This window comes from Onychomys torridus, chromosome 7, assembly GCF_903995425.1.
Source record: "Onychomys torridus chromosome 7, mOncTor1.1, whole genome shotgun sequence".
Classification (NCBI taxonomy): domain Eukaryota; kingdom Metazoa; phylum Chordata; class Mammalia; order Rodentia; family Cricetidae; genus Onychomys; species Onychomys torridus.
The window spans coordinates 42,526,468-42,545,313 of NC_050449.1; the positions used below are offsets into that span (position 1 = coordinate 42,526,468).

The 18,846-nt window shown below is 44.1% G+C and overlaps 1 protein-coding gene across 6 annotated transcripts in view; it reads left to right on the forward strand.

The window, feature by feature from the left end:
* The window catches only part of Usp28 (ubiquitin specific peptidase 28), a 62,508-nt gene extending 48,097 nt beyond the window's left edge, over positions 1–14,411 (forward strand). For 2 of the 6 annotated variants that reach the window (XM_036192471.1, XM_036192472.1), the window contains exons 16-26: positions 1,061–1,289; positions 2,565–2,759; positions 3,293–3,432; positions 3,662–3,847; positions 4,736–4,831; positions 6,350–6,528; positions 6,638–6,716; positions 8,072–8,151; positions 8,669–8,792; positions 10,641–10,836; positions 13,263–14,411. In XM_036192471.1, the coding sequence (XP_036048364.1) occupies positions 1,061–1,289; positions 2,565–2,759; positions 3,293–3,432; positions 3,662–3,847; positions 4,736–4,831; positions 6,350–6,528; positions 6,638–6,716; positions 8,072–8,151; positions 8,669–8,792; positions 10,641–10,836; positions 13,263–13,438 (1,680 nt within the window). In that variant the 3' untranslated portion in view covers positions 13,439–14,411. The remainder of the gene's footprint in view (positions 1–1,060; positions 1,290–2,564; positions 2,760–3,292; positions 3,433–3,661; positions 3,848–4,735; positions 4,832–6,349; positions 6,529–6,637; positions 6,717–8,071; positions 8,152–8,668; positions 8,793–10,640; positions 10,837–13,262) is intronic. The other 4 variants (XM_036192473.1, XM_036192474.1, XM_036192475.1 and 1 more) reach the window with 2 other exon arrangements.
* Positions 14,412–18,846: the final 4,435 nt, after the last annotated feature.

An 18,846-nucleotide genomic window follows, 5' to 3' on the forward strand; every position in this document is an offset into this window, starting at 1 on the left:
AACATCACAAGGAAAGAGCTATATGAGCATCTCCCTAAGACAGAAGCATATTGTTCTCTTACATCAAATTGAAGGATTCAGAATGTCTTCTATATGCATTGAAACCTAAAACATCCCTTTTGTGGATTCTGCCATGTGGTATTTTTCTATTTAATGGAAAGATTTGCTGTGAGTGGCTGGAGAGATGGCTCGGCAGTTAGGAGCACATGCTGTTCTTGCAGAGGACCCAAGTTCAGTTCCCAAAACAACGTATAAGTCTCAATTCTAGGGAGATTCAATGCCTTCGGGCACCTGAACTCACATGTACATACTCACATGCATGTGCACATACATAATTTTTTAAAAAAGACAATCTTAACAAGTTTGCTGTTAAATATTAATACAAATGCTTTCCAAGTGATAGCTGAAGCAGTGCAGGGGAAACGGATTAAAGACCAATTCTGCATCTCCAGAGTCCTTGGAGGCACCCTTAGCAGGGTCCTAATACTTGATTACTCTAGTAACTGGAAACTCCAAAAGGGAGCCAGTCAGACAGAATCCTACCGTGACAACTCTGTGACCCACTCCTGGCTTTCCCTCTTGTCTCTTGTGCTGTTTCAAAAAACAGTCTGCACCTGAATGAAAGCATAGTAGGGTACTGAGCAGAATGTAAGGCTGAAATGAAAGAGCCTCCAGAAGGGTCTGGTTTAACTCTCTTATTTTTTAAGATTTATTTACTTACTGTGTATATGGTGTTCTGCCTGTGTGTATGCCTGTACACCAGAAGAGGGCGCCGCCAGATTTCATTATAGATGGTTGTGAACCACCATGTGGTTGCTGGGAATTGAACTCAGGACCTCTGAGCCATCTCTTCAGCCCTTAACTCTCTTATTTTAAGAGCCGTGGGATTGATAGCTTCCAAGGTTGTCTTTTTATCGATCTATCCTGAAGTAAAATGCTTAATGTGATCTAGCGTGTCATTTCCCTTATACCTGGTAGCTGGGAATGTTTTGAATTCCAGTAACATAAACATCATCAGATCTCTTCTCTCCGCCTGAGAACCGTCCTTTCTGTTTGGCAGGTGCCTTATCGTTTACATGCAGTTCTTGTTCACGAAGGACAAGCCAATGCTGGACACTACTGGGCTTACATCTATAACCAACCTCGGCAAATCTGGCTCAAATATAATGACATCTCTGTCACTGAGTCTTCCTGGGAGGAACTTGAAAGAGATTCTTATGGGGGCCTGAGAAATGTCAGTGCGTACTGCTTGATGTATATAAATGACAAGCTACCCCACTTCAATGCAGGTAAAAATGGCTGAATAGAATCCACAGTTGAGGGGAAATCTAGTCCCTGGGGGAAGAACAGTCTCATACTTATGTTGAAAACATTTAAACTACAATATTTTTTTTTTAAAAGATTTATTTATTTATTATGTATACAGCATGTATGACTGCAGGCCAGGCCAGAAGAGGGCACCAGATCTCATTACAGATGGTTGTGAGCCACCATGTGGTTGCTGGGAATTGAACTCAGGACCTCTGGAAGAGCAGTTGGTGCTCTTAACCACTCCAGCCCCCAACCCCTACAATTTATTTTTATGTAAATTTTTTTTTGTTTTTTGGGTTTTTGTTTTTGTTTTTTTTTTTTCAGGACAGGGTTTCTCTGTAGCTTTGGAGGCTGTCCTGGACTAGCTCTGTAGACCAGGCGGGCCTCAAACTCATAGAGATCCACCTGGCGTGCACCACCACCGCCTGGCCTCATCTTAATTTCTGGTAGCACATAATTGTGTGGAATTTGAGGAAGTATAAGTACTTGACTTTTCTTTCTTTTTTTTCCATCTTTTTCTTATTGTGATGGGCCTGCCTTTGCCTCCAAAGTGCACTCAGATCAGTACCTTGAAATTCTTACTCAGTTATATTAAAATAGGTGAAAGTTCTTTTGTCTTTCTAGATAGTAGCTCATCTGGCCTACCCTGCCTCCCGACTCCTGAGCCTCCTGCCTTCCCTCTCTTGTGCTGTGCTGAGATTATAGCTGGGTTGCCACCATGCTCTGCTAGGACCTTCGTACCAGTCTTCGATGCAATAGTTAAATTGATACGACTGTTACTTTAACATTTCTTTTTCTTTTCATTTTTTTTAAAGATTAAAAAAATATTTCTGTCTATGTGCCTGTAATTATGTGTGTTTGTGCACCTCTGCATGCAGGTACCTGGAACTCCAGGTGGTTATGAACCATCTCTCCAGCCCCCTAGCTTAAGATTCTGTCACATCCAGATGTGGGTCCTGTGCAGGAGCAGCCAGTACTGTTAGCTGCTGAGCTGTCCTTGCAGCCCCAGCAGACACATGCCCAGCACCTGCCTGCTGGTGCTTCCTTCCCGCAGGGTTCCTGATGTGTTGTGCTTGTTAGCCTCATTGTCCGAGTTTCTGATAGAATTACCTGTGTAAATAGGAGTATACATGTTTGTATGTATGTCTGTTTAGGGAGAAACAAGAGGAAAGCTGAAGTGTGCTGCCCTTCCTTCTGTGAAGGGCTTCTTGGTGTCTTTCTGGATGGCACTCCATTTTAACTGCTTTCCTCAGAGGCAGCCCCTAGTGAAGCTGATCAAATGGCGGGAGAAGTAGAAGCCCTGACTGTGGAACTCAGGCAGTACATTCAGGAAGATAACTGGAGGTTTGAGCAAGAGGTGGAGGAGTGGGAAGAAGAGCAGTCCTGTAAGATCCCACAGATGGAGTCCTCCCCAAACTCCTCATCACAGGATTTCACCACATCTCAAGGTATGCAGGAAAGGCACTCTCCCAGGTCTAGTCAGGTCCTTGTGTACTCCAGCCAACCCCGGAAGCTCAGGGACATGGTGATGCCTCTCTTCACAGTGGGTTTCTTTTATTTTTAATTTTTCTTTAATGGAAGGGGTGGGAAAGCACATGCCATACATAGCACATGAATTAAAATCAGGGGACAACTTAATGGGAGCCAGTTCTGTGGGTCACAAGGATCAAACTCAGGTCATCAGGCTCAGCAATAAGCACCTTTACCCACTAAGCCGTTTCTTATCCCACAGTGTGATAGAATCATTGTGCTTTCTGATGAGCAGAAATAATGCAGCAAGAAAGGCTTATCCCCCAAGTTGTAGGAGAAATGATGGCAGGGTTAAAACGGTGTCTAGGGACAGTCACCTAGGCTTTGAAAAGGGTGTGCTGGGACTGTGTACTGAACCAGGTGGTCCTCCTGCTTGCCTGGTTTCAGAGTGTTCCGAGTATTACTCATCAGATGTGACAGCTATGTGATTCGTTGTTTGTTTGTTGGTCAGAGTCTCCAGCAGCCTCCTCTCATGGCGTTCGATGCTTGTCCTCTGAACATGCTGTAATTGCAAAGGAGCAGACCGCCCAAGCTATTGCCAACACAGCCCATGCCTACGAGAAGAGCGGTGTAGAAGCAGCCTTGAGTGAGGTGAGACTGAGTGCGCTGAGACAGAGTGAGTGGCCTTCTTGCAAGGAGGTGTGGCTTTTGATACCAACCGCCAGCTTCCTGTCCTTTCTGTCATTCCATGGCTGCCGATTTTAGCGCCCCCTTTATTTCTTCCTGTCCTTTCTGTCATTCCATGGCTGCCGATTTTAGCGCCCCCTTTATTTCTTCCTGTCCCTTTGTTGTTCTTACTCTCTCTGTTCTGCTGCCACAGCTTAAGGAAGCTGAACCCGAGAAGCCCAAACCCCAGGAGACAGCCCTTGCAGAGCAGTCAGAGCAGACCCCAGAGGCCAGTGACACAGAGGCTGCTGCCCCACCTAACTCTGAGGTCTCTGAAGTGGAGATCCCCAGTGTGGGAAGGATTCTGGTTAGATCCGATGCAGATGGATATGATGAGGAGGTACAGATGAGTGCAGGGTAGCTGTGTGTTGTCTTTCAGAGGTGTCTGTCACCAACTAATGTTTTCTCACTGAAACGAGTAACAGGCATGGAGGCCTGTCTGCTTTCGACCTTAGTTGCCATTTTTGAAGAGGCACCAGAGATCCATTCCTGCTGTGCACTGTTGGCATGCGTGTGTGCATGTGTGTGTGTATGTACACCCAGGCTTTTGTTTTGGAGGGACTGCCACAAAGCCTAGATGGTCTGGGGAAGGCAAGATTATTTCCATTTGGTATTGTCGACAAAAATATGTTTACCTTCTAGATACAGTTTGTTTTTGATGGTAGTCCATTATTTTGCCTTCCAAGTAGAATTTTTCCAGTTGCTCAGTGAGTAAAACAAATGTGGATTAAAGTTCTGAGTTCAGCAAGCAGCTGGTTCTCACGGCCAGTCCCCCTTTTTGTTGCACTGCACACAAATAGTCATTAATCCTGGCTCTCAGGTTTCTAGCTTTGGCTGTGGGTGTATATATATAGTTTATGGAAATTTGCAGCTATTTAATATATACCTTTACCTTTATACTTTCATTTAGGGAGCTAAGTTGGAATGCGGATCGTATAGCTGAACTTACTCTTCAGCACTGCCCCAGTGGAAATGTTTTTGGACATCTTTGTTTGTCTTGCAGAATTAGAATGTGCATGTAGAGGGACAGCTTGTCTTAGGCGTCATCACAAGATCAGCCAAGGCTGTGCATGCATCTAGAATGGGCTGTGAAATTTGATCCGCAGCCTGTGCTAGCCAAGGAGACAGTACTCTGTTTCTCATCAGCAACCTGTTCACCTCTCTTCATACAGTCTCCTTTTGAACCTGTCTGCTCTCCTTTTTTCCCTGTCTGTGCCCTCTGTGGTAGGTGATGCTGAGCCCTGCCATGCAAGGGGTCATCTTGGCCATAGCTAAAGCACGCCAGACCTTTGACCGAGACGGGTCTGAAGCAGGGCTTATTAAGGTACTCTCGTTTTAACATTTTAATCCTCATGACCCAGGGATATTTCCATAAGACAGTGGGAAATGGTGTTAAGTTGGTCTGTGCTGGGGAGATTGCTCACTCAGAAGGATCTAAATTTGATCTCCAGAGCCGACATTAACAAAAAATTCTACAGGGCTGGTGAGATGTCCCAGCACATACTGCACTTGCAGAAAACCCAAGTTTGGTTCCCAGTATCCCACACTGAGCAGTCCACACTCTCTATCACTCTGGCTTCAGAGGGCCTGACACTCCCCTGGCTTCTGTGGGTACTAGGCATGGTATAGTGCATGTTTATAACCTTGGTGCTCCAGAGGTAGAGAAGAGAAGGATCCTTGAGGCTTGCTGGCCAGCCAGCATAGCTTACTTGGTCAGTCTGAGGCCAGTAAGAGACCTTGTCGTCCCATATGGTGGAGCAGCACGTGGTGGCATGGGCCTTCAATCCCAGCATTTGGAGGCAGAGGAAGGCAGATCTCTGAGTTCAAGACTCATCTGGACTGCATAGTAAGTCACCAATCAGCCAAGGCTACACAGTGAGACCCTGTTTCAACCGCCTACCCCCCCCCCACACACACAAAAAATGTTTGTTGGGGGTTGGGGATTTAGCTCAGTGGTAGAGTGCTTGCCTAGCAAGAGCAAGGCCCTTGGTTCGATCCTCAGCTCAAAAAAAAAAAAAAAAAAAGTGTGTGTTGGTTAGAATCTGAAGAATGATACTCAAGGTTGCCCTTTGTTCTCCACATGTGCAGCCTAGTGCATAGAAAGAAATACAATATCCTGTGTTAAAGTGAAACATGACACTGTCCTTCCGGTCCAACTGGTGAGCAAGCGAAGCCGTCCCACAAAGCTAATGGCTCATCTTCACCTGGCACTGGCCCAGCAGTTAGCAGTACCACTGTGCATTGAATCCAACCCACAGGGATGATGAGGATGTTAAACACTCACCGATGTCACAAACTCTGAGAGACTGCCTTTGTAATTTGGGAACCTTCATTTAAATTTAAAAAAAAAAAAAAAGGTCATACTATTTAAAGTATTTTAAATTTGAATAAAATTACATTTGGGTGGATTTTCAAAAAATTTAAGTATTTGTGGTTTTAAGAACTTGATGAGAGCCAGGCATGGTGGCACATACCTGTAATCCTAGCACTTGGGAGGTACAACCAAGAGGATGGCCACAAGTTCAAGGCCAGCCTGGTCTATATAGTGAAGTCTAGGGTAGCCTGGACTACAGAATGAGACCCTGTCTCCACAAAAACAACCAAAACCTGATAAGGAAAATTAGTTTATTTTTTGAGTATAGTATTTCTCTAGTGCCAGGATTTGAAGGAGTTGTGATATGCCAACAATTCACATATTGCATAGTTGCTTCTGTAATTTCTCGACAAGACTTCTTTAACCTAAAGTGGATTAATGAGAGGGCCTCTGGCGTTTTGGCGTCAGTTTCTGTGTGTGCGCTCAAGTCCACAGTGTTCCCTTCTCCACTCCATCTGTTTCTAACAGGCATTTCATGAAGAATACTCCAGACTCTATCAGCTTGCCAAAGAGACCCCCACCTCTCACAGTGACCCTCGCCTTCAGCATGTCCTTGTCTACTTTTTCCAAAACGAAGCACCCAAAAGGGTAGTAGAACGGACCCTTCTGGAACAGTTTGCGGATAGAAACCTTAGCTATGATGAGAGGTGAGAATGCCCTGTCTGCTCCTGCACAGGGTCTCACTAGGCAAGTTCCTCCAATTTAGAGGTGCTGCCCTGCACACTGCCAATGCTTTCTGAACTCTGTCCCACACAGATCTATCAGTATCATGAAGGTGGCTCAGGCCAAACTGATGGAAATTGGTCCAGATGATATGAACATGGAAGAGTATAAGGTAAGTTTGCTTGCTTTGGTTTTTTTGTTTGTTTGTTTTTTTGGTTTTTTGGTGGTTTTTTTTGAGCTGAGGATCGAACCCAGGGCCTTGCACTTGCTAGGCGAGTGCTCTACCACTGAGCTAAAATCCCCAACCCAAGAAGAATCTTTTTTTTTTTTTTTTGGTTTTTTGAGACAGGGTTTCTCTGTGTAGCTTTGCGCCTTTCCTGGAACTCGCTTTGGAGACCAGGCTGGCCTCGAACTCACAGAGATCCTCCTGGCTCTGCCTCCTGAGTGCTGGGACTAAAGGCGTGCGCCACCACCACCCGGCTTTTTTTTTTTTTTTTTTAATTCTTCCAAAAACATTAATTCTGGAGGCCAGTGGTACTGGAGGTAAAATGAACAATTTTCTGTTACCAGACTAGATCCTTAATAACAAAACTTGCAAAGGGGGAAAAAGAAGCTGAGTATGGTGGGGCATACCTTTAATCCCAGCACCGAGGAGGCAGAGGCAGTGGTTCTCTGGGTTCAAGGACAGCCAGGGCTACAGATTGAGAGGCAGAATATAAATAAAGATCTTGTCTTAGAGTCAGAATCCCAGATCTGCCTGTTGTCAGTCTTCTGTTAGACTATGTCTGCACCTATCTCCTCAGGGCCTTTTGATCCTTGTCCTAGGCAATGCTGTTCTAGTCATCGTGTGTGTGTGTGTGTGTGTGTGTGTGTGTGTGTGTGTGTGTGTGTGTGTGTGTGTGTGTTGATACGGGTATGTAAGGGTGTCATTTTCAAGTATGCAGTTAAATACATGGATCTACAGATTAAAAAAACAAAAACAAGGAACCTTCTGTGTACAAAAGCACACTGTGCTGGAGTTGTGTTGTCTACACTGCTGAGCTGGCGGTGGTTTATGTGGCTTGGGATTGTGTGCTCTCTTCTTCCCCCTGTCTAGTGTTCATGTCCCTATCAGAAGTGTCATTTGTGTAAGTCAGAGCCGAATGACTGTGAGGGTTGTGTTAGAATTAGGAGGGTTTACAAACTACTTAGGTGAAGTAAGATGGCCTACTGATCCTCAGCAGAGGGAAAGGAACACAGCGGGTTAAGGTCAGTGGTATAAAATGTGCAGTCTAGGTGAGGCTTGGATTTGTCGTGTAGCTGAGGGTGACTCTGGTCTTCTCTGTCTTGACTCTTCTGCCTCCATCTTTCCTGTGCTGGGTTTACAGGCATGTACGTCCATGCTCAGCTTTCAATCTTTTTTTCCCCCAAAGTTTGGGTGTTTCTATAGTTGGCCACATTTGCTGAGTAAATGCTTGTACTGAGTATACGGAAGTGAAGATGAAGGTTTGCTGAGATAAGTCATTAATGGTGGTCTTTCCTTTGCAGAGGTGGCATGAAGATTACAGCCTGTTCCGAAAGGTGTCTGTCTACCTCCTAACAGGCCTAGAACTCTTTCAAAAAGGAAAGTATGTTGGCCTTTTCTTTTGCTGACATTGCTAGTGAGAACACAGACACCCATCAGGAATACTCAGAAGTCACCACAAGTCCCTCCTTTGTCATATACACTGTGGCCTCTACCCCAGCCCACCTCTATGCTCAGCCTTGCTCTACACCCCCCCCACCACCACCCTTTTTGGGGGGTCCTTCACATAGTAACCAGTTTATTATTGAGGAGATGGGTTATGCTGGGTTCTTTTTGTGACTGGAAAGTGAAGTTTTGATTGATATGGGCCACAGTGAATAGCTAGTCCCTTTCTTTGTATTAGAGGTGGAGAAAACCTGAGGCCTGAAGATGTTTCCTTATTTGCCTTCTCTTTCTTGGCCATTATACAGAAGGCTGAGATTGCATGTGGTCTTTGCCCCCCAGGCTTTTCCCAGTGCACCATATTGTAGCTGGATATATTCTCCTTGCAAAAAAGTGAGAGCTAAGCCCTAGGTTTTGGTGGAAGAGAGCTTAGCTGTGGATTTTCTCCCATTTTCTAGGTACCAGGAAGCACTGTCCTATCTGGTGTATGCCTACCAGAGCAATGCTGCCCTGCTGATGAAGGGGCCCCGCAGGGGTGTGAAGGAGTCTGTAATCGCATTATACCGCAGAAAATGCCTTCTGGTTTGTACCACTTATAAAACCTTAATCTCTTCTTCCTTCCTGTCTCCCTCCTGTTCTCTTCCTTTCCCACCCCTGACAAGTTGAACAAGCCATGCCATCTCTCTGCCCTTCTTATGTACCTGCAGTAAAGCTTTTTAGCATATTTCCCCCACTAGGTATGAGTTTATTAAGCACAGAGCCTTCTTCTGGTCAGCTGTTTCTTCTAAGCCCACCACATACTGAGCCACTGTGAATACATGGAAAGAATGGGGCATTTTCCAGGGTCGCCTAGCAGATGACAGTTTTTGGGACAGATACTCCGGTCATATGAAGGGTTACAGAATGTAAGAGTAGTCTTGCCAGCCTTGTTGCCTTCCCTCCTTGGCATTGGGCACTGTAGGGAAAGGCAGATGTAATCCCGTTAGCCTGCTGGGAGTGTCTACCGTACTAGTTCTTCATGGAAGTGTCAAGAGATGGCTGGTTTATAGATCGTCCCTGTATGTTCATCCCCCAGATGTCCTGTGGGTTTATTCTTCCTCTGCGTCCTCATTTTCCGATAACTCTTGGATCTGTGTCCATTAGAGGTGTGGCGGGCTAGCTACTTTGCTGAGAAGAGGAACAGTAAAGGACTTGTGCTGTTCGCTTCTGAGTCCAGAACAGATTGTCCCCTTGACTGTCCTCGCCCCTTCCTTGCTGCTGCCGTACTAGGGAAGATTTAGACCTCCCGTCATTGGCTCTCAACCTCTGTGTACCAGAGTCCCATAGCCAGGGCCTTCAGACCAGTTTGTATCGGGGACTATGGGGATTCAGCCCCTCGATAGTCCCCTCCCAGGGTCCGGGAAGAATCTACAACCAGCTGATAATTAATCTTTGGTGAAATGAAATGAATCTATGTACACGAGACTCCTTAGTTCATACACTTTATTATTCTGTGTCAGTTACAAGCTTCTATTCTGCTCTCATGCCTAGCTCCTTTCTTGCCTGATTTCTCTCTAAATTTATCTGTTGTCCCCTCTAGGGTCTATCGTAATTCCTTCATCTAGTTCTGCCCCTTCTAGGTTCTCATCCATCTAGTTCTTCCATACTCTGTCCCGTGCCCTGGAAGTCCCAGTATATAAAAGGGAGGGTCCGAGCTAAATTGTGTAAAGCTATTACTTAATGTCCACCTGACCTAGGTGGTGTCCCCTTGTGGAATTTACCATAAGTCAGGAGAAGAGATATCTGATTCCAAAGAAAGCCTTTCCTGAGGCTATTCTCCAAATACCTGGAATGCATGTCCAGAGAGTGATCAGTCCACACTGTTAGCCCTTCTAGGGAAAAGTCAATTGGGAAAACTATAAAGGCACACATGATTTTCATAACAGAAGACAGCTGATATATAACAAGCCAAGTAACACCAAAAACTCCTTGGGATTTGGCTTCCTTTGGAGGAATTCCCTGATCCCTCCAGGTAGTGACTTTGCCATAACCAGCTGAGTTTTTATGATATATTCTTGTGGCCTGCAGCAAGTTTGGGGAGCAGTATGGGTTTCAGTGTCTTTTGTGTGTGGATCTAGTGGTCAGTGAAAGTTGAGGATCACTAAGTAAATAGGTCTTTGGGTAGAAACAGATGTCAGATATGACCTTGACTTGTAAGGTTAGGCCAGTGAGTCATACATAAGTTTGGGTGCATTTGATCTTTATGGGAGTTGCTATAAAGTCCCAGGGTCCAGGTCACCTATATCCTAATCCTAACTATGTCAGCACATCTGGGGTAAGAACCAATGTCCTCCACGTCAGTTGGGTAATTTTGGTGTGACCATTGGCTTAGATTCCTACTAAGTTGATACTTTCCTAAACATTCTCCCCTTCTCTGCCATTTATCTGTAGGAGCTGAATGCCAAGGCTGCCTCTCTGTTTGAAACAAATGACGACCACTCTGTAACAGAGGGCATTAATGTGATGAACGAGCTGATTATTCCCTGTATCCACCTGATCATTAATAATGACATCTCCAAGGATGACTTGGATGCCATTGAGGTCATGAGGAACCATTGGTGCTCTTACCTGGGGAAGGACATCGCAGGTATGTCCCTGGCACTGCTTAGTGTGTCTGTGACTTGGTGTATCTGAGAACTCAGAGGTGCTCTCACTCTTTAGTGTAACTGGTTGTTGAAGCCTTTTAGGGGATCAGAACCCCCAACATCTTCAGTAAGATACATGGATATGCTCCATGGAAAGAGAGTCTGGGAGTTTGGCCTCTACTCCTTTCCACCTCCGCGTCTCAACCAGTTAGTTGCTGAAGCCACTCCAGGGGCAGCTAGCGAGTCCTGTGGAGCTGTGACTGACTGTCACTTTTTTAGTTTTTGTAGTACTTGGAACTAAACCCAGGGCCAGCTGAGCAAGCCCCAGCATACTTCAGCCAAACCAAGCTGTTTTAAAAGTGTACTCTGCAGGAACGTTAGTCAGTCTCTATTATTTTTCCAGCTACTAAATTCTGTATTTTCATAGTTTAAAATTGATAAATATGTTGTTTTGTTTTGTTTTTGAGACAGGGTTTCTCTGTAGCCCAGGCTGGCCTCGAACTCACAGAGATCCTCCTGGCTCTGCCTCCCAAGTGCTGGGATTAAAGGCGTACATCACCATTGCCCGGCCAAAAATCAAAATATATTTATGCAGAGTATGATTATCTGATGGCTCTTTAAATTTCTTGAGGTTTGAAGTTATAGTTATAAGAATCTTATTAACTGATTACTTCAGTATCTTGAGAGATACTAAAACTAGTATTTTGTGGTAGGTTCAGTTGGCTTGAAAGGTGTATACTCTGATAGGAATCCTTGTTCATTTTCCACTCATGTGTGAAGATAGCCTAATGACTTGTTGTAGTATACAGAATTTATTGCTAAGTCTTTTAATAAACCATTGCTGTTACCTTTTGTCTGCTTTTCTTCAGACCATGTGTGATCTATAGTTTTGCTTAATTCTCTATGGACACTAGTATATTTAAGCACTTGAAAGACAATAGCACCATTGTGTCTGTGGTTCAGAACATGACATCCAATTCCTCAAGTTTTAAGATGATGATTGTTAAGAAGACACAACCTTGATGGCAAAATAGCTTTACTGCTTGGCCAGTAGGTCTTTGCTTCTGACTGGCCTGACCTAAAACAGGGCTTTTAATATGTTCCCACTCGTACTTGCTTTTTACCCACGGAACTGTTGTTTGTTTGTTGATTTGATTTGTTCTGAGTCAGCATCTCACTATGTTCTGGCTGGCGTGAAACTCACTTTGGAGACCAGACTGGCCTTGAACTCAGAAGAGATCTGCCTACCTCCACCTCCTGAAACCTGGGATTAAAGGCATTTTCTACCATGCCAAGCTACTTTAAAAAACATTGTTTTCATTTATTATTATTATTATTATTATTATTATTATTATTATTATTATTATTATTAGGTGTGTATGGGGGTGCATTGACCTAGCACGTGTGTGTAACTCAGAGAACAGCTTTGTGGAGTTTGTCCTCTCTTTTCATCTTTACCTGGGTTCTGGGTACTGAGCTCAAGTCTCTAGGCTTGTGCAGCAAGCACTTACTCTCTGAGCCATCTCACTGGTCTCCCTCAGGAAGTTTTATGCACCCCAGGTATATAGGCAAGCCAAAATAGGCACACAAATCAAACCTTTACCATTTATTAAAGATGATAACAAATTTGCATGCTCATGAGATGCATTGCTTTATTTTTACAGAAAGGGTTAAATCTTGGTTGAAGATTTAATACTTTAGGATCTGAACAACCTGGTTTTCGGAGTTGATTGGTATTTTATTCTATGAATGTCAGTGCTAAGCACCTCTTTACACAAGTATGTATATAGTATAAAATGGTAGAGGTACATTGAGGGCTGTTTCAAAAATGATGGAAATTCTGATCTGATCCTAAGCCAAAGTTCACTTAATGCTTTCTTTATGAATGAAACAAATCAGCAACTCAAAAGAAAATTTTAAAAATCAAACATACAATTCAATCCAAAGATAACCCTAATTTGGTGCTTGCATACATCAAATAATGGTAGGAAAATATTTTAAAAGTCTTTTCTGTGATTAAATTACTAATGTTTCTATAAGAACGGCAAGCTTGGCAGCGTGTGTTGGCATTGACTGCATGCACGATGTGTGTCTGGAACCAAGGTTGCAGTGAAGTCATTATTACATGTTGGCTTTTGAGCTTATTTTTTATTGATGTGTTCATATACCTTTTACTGCTGCCAAATTGTTCATGACAACCTCCCCCACCCAACATAAACAGACATGGACATAAACTCAGTTATGCAGCCCTGGGTGGGCTTTCAACTACAGTGGGAGGGGCTGAGCACCAAAGGCATCCTCATCTGTTAGCTGCAGCAGGATGCATGCTGCTGGAGCTAGAATGTTGGGTGCTTGAAAGCCCTCCTATATCTTGTTTCCACTAAGATCTTTTGAGCTGTGGTTGTAACCATTCATTTTCCCTCTACAGAAAATCTGCAGCTGTGCTTAGGAGAGTTCCTACCCAGACTTCTAGATCCTTCTGCAGAAATCATCATCTTGAAAGAGCCTCCAACTATTCGACCTAATTCTCCCTATGACCTTTGCAGCCGGTTTGCAGCTGTCATGGAGTCCATTCAAGGAGTTTCGACAGTAACAGTGAAATAAGCCCTCACCATCAAGACTCAGCCTGGTCTCTGGTCACCTGCCTGTTATAGCAGCCTGTTGTTACAGATTATCCTGGAGAAGGGGACTAGGTGGCTGAGCAGGAGTCAGACCCTTATTCCTCTCATGATGTGTGTTTAAAGGATTAAGGATAAAGTTGCACATTTTAGGTACAGAATCATGAGAGCTGTTTCACTGAAGAAGGCCAGTACAGTATAGTTTTGAATTATCCCAGAAGACCTGAATTGCCTTTTTAATCTCCCATAATACTTGGGCTTGTGTAAGCCTCATGCCATTTTTAAATTGCCCTTCAGACCCCGGTATTTGTGACAGCAGAAGAGTGACTCACCAGAACTGAACTGGAGGAGCAGTTATGAGTCATTTTGTCAAGTTCAGATGACACTAAACTCCTTAACTACCAGAAACTGGAGTCTCGTGCGGCTCTTGACAGTGATGAAAGGGGGTACTGACGAGCGAGCCTGCCTTTCCACGTGTGGGTGGAAGCTGAGGCTGCGCCGCAAAGCCAGGGAAAGCTGTCTCACCTTTAGGTCTGTTTATGTTTAGGTAAATGAGAAAACCTCATGTTCAGTCCTGAGTGAAAGAAAGAAAGCAGCATTGTGAGCTTTCGGCGCAGTGGTGTTGTGAAGCTGCATAAGGAACATTTTAATAGTTATTAATCATTTAAGCAAAACTCTGAAAATTATCAGAGGCAGGTGTCTAAGGCTACCCTGGCCTAATAGAACATTTTGATCCTCTTCTTTTTTTCCCCCACTTTTAGAAAATAAGGGATGTGAATTTGTATAAAGAAAAGAACATTTATCTGTATGTATATGTAGAGAGAAATCCATTTTTAAAGAACTTCTAATTGGAAAGTCATGTTTTAACCAAATTTTAAGGATTAGTGGAAAAATCATGGGAGGGAAGAACAATACAACTATGCAGATTTTATAAATGTGCAATAAAAGTATTTGTTTTACCTTTGGTGTGTAGTATGGCCTTTTTTTGAAATCCATGTTTCCCATTTTGGATGAATGGACTCCATAGAATTCATGATTTCAGCCTTTCTGTTAAAAAAAAAAAAAAAAAAAGGGCGGGAGGGAGATGAGGGATTCTTTGTTTTCTTCACTCTCTTTTTCAGAAGTTTATTTTTATTTATGTGTATACCTATCCCGTGTGTGCAAATGCCCATAGAGGCCAGAAGACAGCATTAGAGTCTCTGGAGCTGGAGTTGTGAGCCATCTGTTATGTGCTGGGAACCAAACTCCAGTTAGCATAGTGGTTCTCAGCCTGTAAGTCACAACCCTTTTGAGAGTTGAGTGACCCTTTCATAGAGGTCACCGAAGACCATCAGAAAACATAGGTTTACATTATGATTCATAACTAGCAAAATTGGTTATGAAGGAGCAACGAAAAATGATGATTGGGGATCACCACAACATGAGGAACTATATTAAAGGGTTGAAACATCAGGAAGCTTGAAAACCACTGGGTTAGCAAGTGCTCCTAACCACTCAACCCTGCCTCAACCTGTCTCTCTCTCTCTCCCCACCCCACCCACACACCCCCAATGGCTAAGTAGTCTGCATTATTTAGGTCCAACCTGATCAGTAGGTGAGTGCTGACAGTTTCTCAATTTTGTGTGGCTGGCTACGTTTTCTACTTCCCTGTTTCTTTCTGGGCTTCATAAACTAAGATTTTGCTATTGATGTTTGTTTTTGAGAGTCTCATGTAGCCTAGACTGTGTTCAAACTCTTTGTAGCAGAGGCTGGCTTCTAACTGCTGATCTTTACTGTGTTTATCTCCCTGATACTGAGATTACAGGCATGTATCACCATGTAACCTTTTAATAGCTCTCAGGCTATGACTTAGAATGTTTCTGTGTTTTGTTGGACTCTTATTGGCTTTCAACTTAAAAAAAAAATTGTTTGACACTCAGGCTATGACTTAGAATGTTTCTGTGTTTTGTTGGACTCTTATTGGCTTTCAACTTAAAAAAAAATTGTTTTGACACTGGGTCTTATTCTGTAGCCCGGACCAGGCTGGCCTGGAACATACTATGTAGCCTAGGCTTGCCCTGAACTTGCAAACATTCCCCCCTCACCTCTCACGTGTTGAGATTACAGTATAAGCTACTGCTCCTAGCTAAACTGCTTCTAATATAAGTAAACTTTTTATTGTATTTATTGTACTGGTGTACAATAAATGGGCCATCACATGCCCATGAAGGTCAGAGGACACCCTGAGAGCTGGGGCTTTCCTTCCATTTTGCAGGTTTTCAGGATTGAGTTCAGGCTGTGTAGCGTCTTTACCCACTAGAGCATCTTAACTTGGAGACAGAATCTGTGATCTGTGTTCACCTCAATGTTGGGTCTACTAGCTTCAGCTTCCTGAGCAGCCAGATTATAAGCATGTGACATCTCAGTATTTTAAAGATTGGGGGTAATGCTGAGGGCGAAAGAGTGAGGAGAGGAGGAGGCCAATGGGAAGGATGGAAGTGTTTGCAGTGTTTGACCTCAGTATGTGCCGTGGAGATATGGTCAACTGGAAATTTGTTAGGTCCCTTTAGAGCTATTAGTTGCCAGATGGTGGTGGTACACGTCTTTAATCCCGGCACTTGGCTATCTTGAGTTCACAACAGCTAGAGCTACACAGAGAAGTCCTGTCTCAAAAACAAACAAAAAAGACCAAACCCAAGTCTACTAAAAATGAAAAGAGACTTAATTGATGGTTTGACTTAGTGTTAGAGCACTTGACTGGCTTTCTTAGGGTCCTCCTGTGTTCAAGTCCTAGCACTTCAAATAATTACGGGGAAAAAGAGTTGAGTCACTAAAGCTCATTTTACCCCATATATTTCAAGAAAGGTGGATACATTAAAAAAATGAAGAAGCAGTTAGCAAGGGCTATATAATGAAAGACAGACCATCTTTCAGATTCTTGGCCACAAGAAGTGAATTCTAGAAACTGAGCCTCCAGGGTCCTGAGGCCACCATGGCTCTGTAGTTGATACAGAGTGCTTAACATGCATGAAGTGAGATCATGAGTTCCATCCCCAGCAGCATGTAAATCTGGTTTCAAGCCTGAAAACACTGAAGGTGGAAGGGGACTCAGTTCAGTCATCTCAGCTACATAGGGAGTTTCATTCAGATCAGCCTCTCAAACCAGCTTTAGACATGAAATGTGGGTTTTTATCCTTCTGTGTGATATTGAATAGTTTTTTGGGGGGGAGGGAGGTGGGGAGCCATACTGGGGATTGAACCCAGCCAGGGCCTCAGCAATGTCAGGCAAGTGGTTTGCCACAGAGCTACATTAGTAGCCCAAGAAGTGTTTTCAATTAGATCAATTTATAGGCCTGTGAGAAAAGTCCTTTGTAAAGATTTAATTAGTTCTGTTTTTAATTCTCACTTGGCCCTCAAGACAGATGGATAAAAATCATAGTGTTTTTGGTGAACAGACTCCACTGAGACAGGCCGTTGAGTAGCTTGAGTCCCTTGGGAATAATAATGCGCTGTTCATGTCATTACATGTCAAGCAGCAGCCCCTGTCCTTAGCCCATGCCTATCAGCCTGTGCCGTGTGTTCTTCAAAAGTTGAGAAGGCAGGCTGTTTTCCTCACAACTCTTAGTTGGTGTCCATTTCTCTGTAGAGAAAGCCGTAATTGAATGCTGACGACAAATGTCATCAACACTGCAAACATGGGATTAAGATGAGGGACCAGAGAGCCACCAGCAGGCACAGGTGAACCAGCTGTCTGCAAAGACCCTGATTGGGCTAAACAGTGTAAAGGAGGATTTTCATGTGAGTCTTTGGGTGTGGTGGGCTGTGTAGGTGCCCATATGGTGGCAACACAGGATGGGGTTCAGAAAGGCATCCTTAATGTTAAATCTTGACTTAGCTACTTGCTGCCGAAGGTGTGCTACCTCATTTCTCCCATGTTAACCAAATGGATAGTTCCACATCTGCTCTTCTTGTCTGAAGAAACTTTCAAGATCTTACATAAACCTCCCCGCAACTCAAAAGCTCTTAAGCCCCAGCCAGTTGTGTGACAGGGACAAGCCTTTATGAAAGGCCATGTAAGAGACTGCTGCAGTTGGAGGGCTGAGTTCTCTGCCGGCCTGATGCTTGATGGGCCGTCTTCCTACGATGCTGAGAAAGGAGGTGACAGCATCTTTACCACGCCCCCAGGATGCTGCAAGGTCTCACTCCTTCCCAAATTGTCAGCCTTGTCCTCTTCTCCCTCTTCAGCTTGAACTCCACCCCTGCCTTTCAACAGTTGCGCTTCTTCCAGCTGCCTAGCTGTGGCTCTGAAGACTTCACTCTCCTGCCGGGTGCTCTTGGACTGTGTGGTGGTGATTTGAATGGCTTTACCTTTTCTGTTTTCTTTCTTCCAGTTTTTCAAGACAGGGTTTCTCTGTGTATCCCTGGCTGTCCTGGAACTCACTCTGTAGACCAGGCTGGCCTGGAACTCAGAGATCTACCTGGCTCTGCCTCCTGAGTGCTGGGATTAAAGGCGTGCACCACCACTGCCTGGCTTCTCTCTTACTTTTGTGTGTTCTGGGATCAAACTTGAGTTACCAGGCTTGGTGGCAAATGCCTTTAGTCACTGAGCCATCTTGTCAGTCTGGGAAGATGGCTTTTTGGAAAAGGATACTGGCTTGGGCTGCTTTGACACGTGTTTATTTTGTAGTGTTGGGGATCAAATCCAAGGTCTTACATGTTAGTCAGATGCTCCAACAACTAGACTATCTCCCCAGCCCCAAATAATACAATAGCAATAAAGCCTCTCTCTCACTCTCTTTTTCTGTGTGTCTCTGTCTCCTTCTCCCCTTTCCCCAATCCTTTCTCTCTTTAACAGGGTCTCATGTAGCCTGGGCTAGCCTTGAACTTGCCTCCACCACCTTGAAATGCTAGGCAGAATCACAGGCATGCACCATCACATCCACTCTAATGTAGTTCTGGGGATGGAACCCAGGACTTCCTGTATGCTAGACAAGCAAGTACTCTACCAACTGAGCCAAATCCTCTTCCCTAATAAAAGATTTGTGCTTTTTTTTTTTTTTTTTGAATATGGTAAAAAACATTTTTGTGGCACTGAGAATTCTTTGCACACACAAGTCCACCTTGGGTGGTAATAGGCACAACCATCCTAGAGTGACCAGTTTGCCCCAATGTGCCTGTGAATGCTAGTTTTCACGGTGGAAGTATCGAGTCCTGGACAAATTGGAAAGCTTGTGCGCTTTACTCACTCATGGGGACCATTACTTTTAGTGAGAAACACAGGACCTTTCACAGCCTCGTGATGTGGCAGAAACAAAGCAAAGCAGTGCCCTCCAGGGACACTGGCCATCTAAAAGCAGCAGAGATTTATTATGATTCGAATCTCATACCTGAGGAGTGCCAAGCTAGAGGCCATTG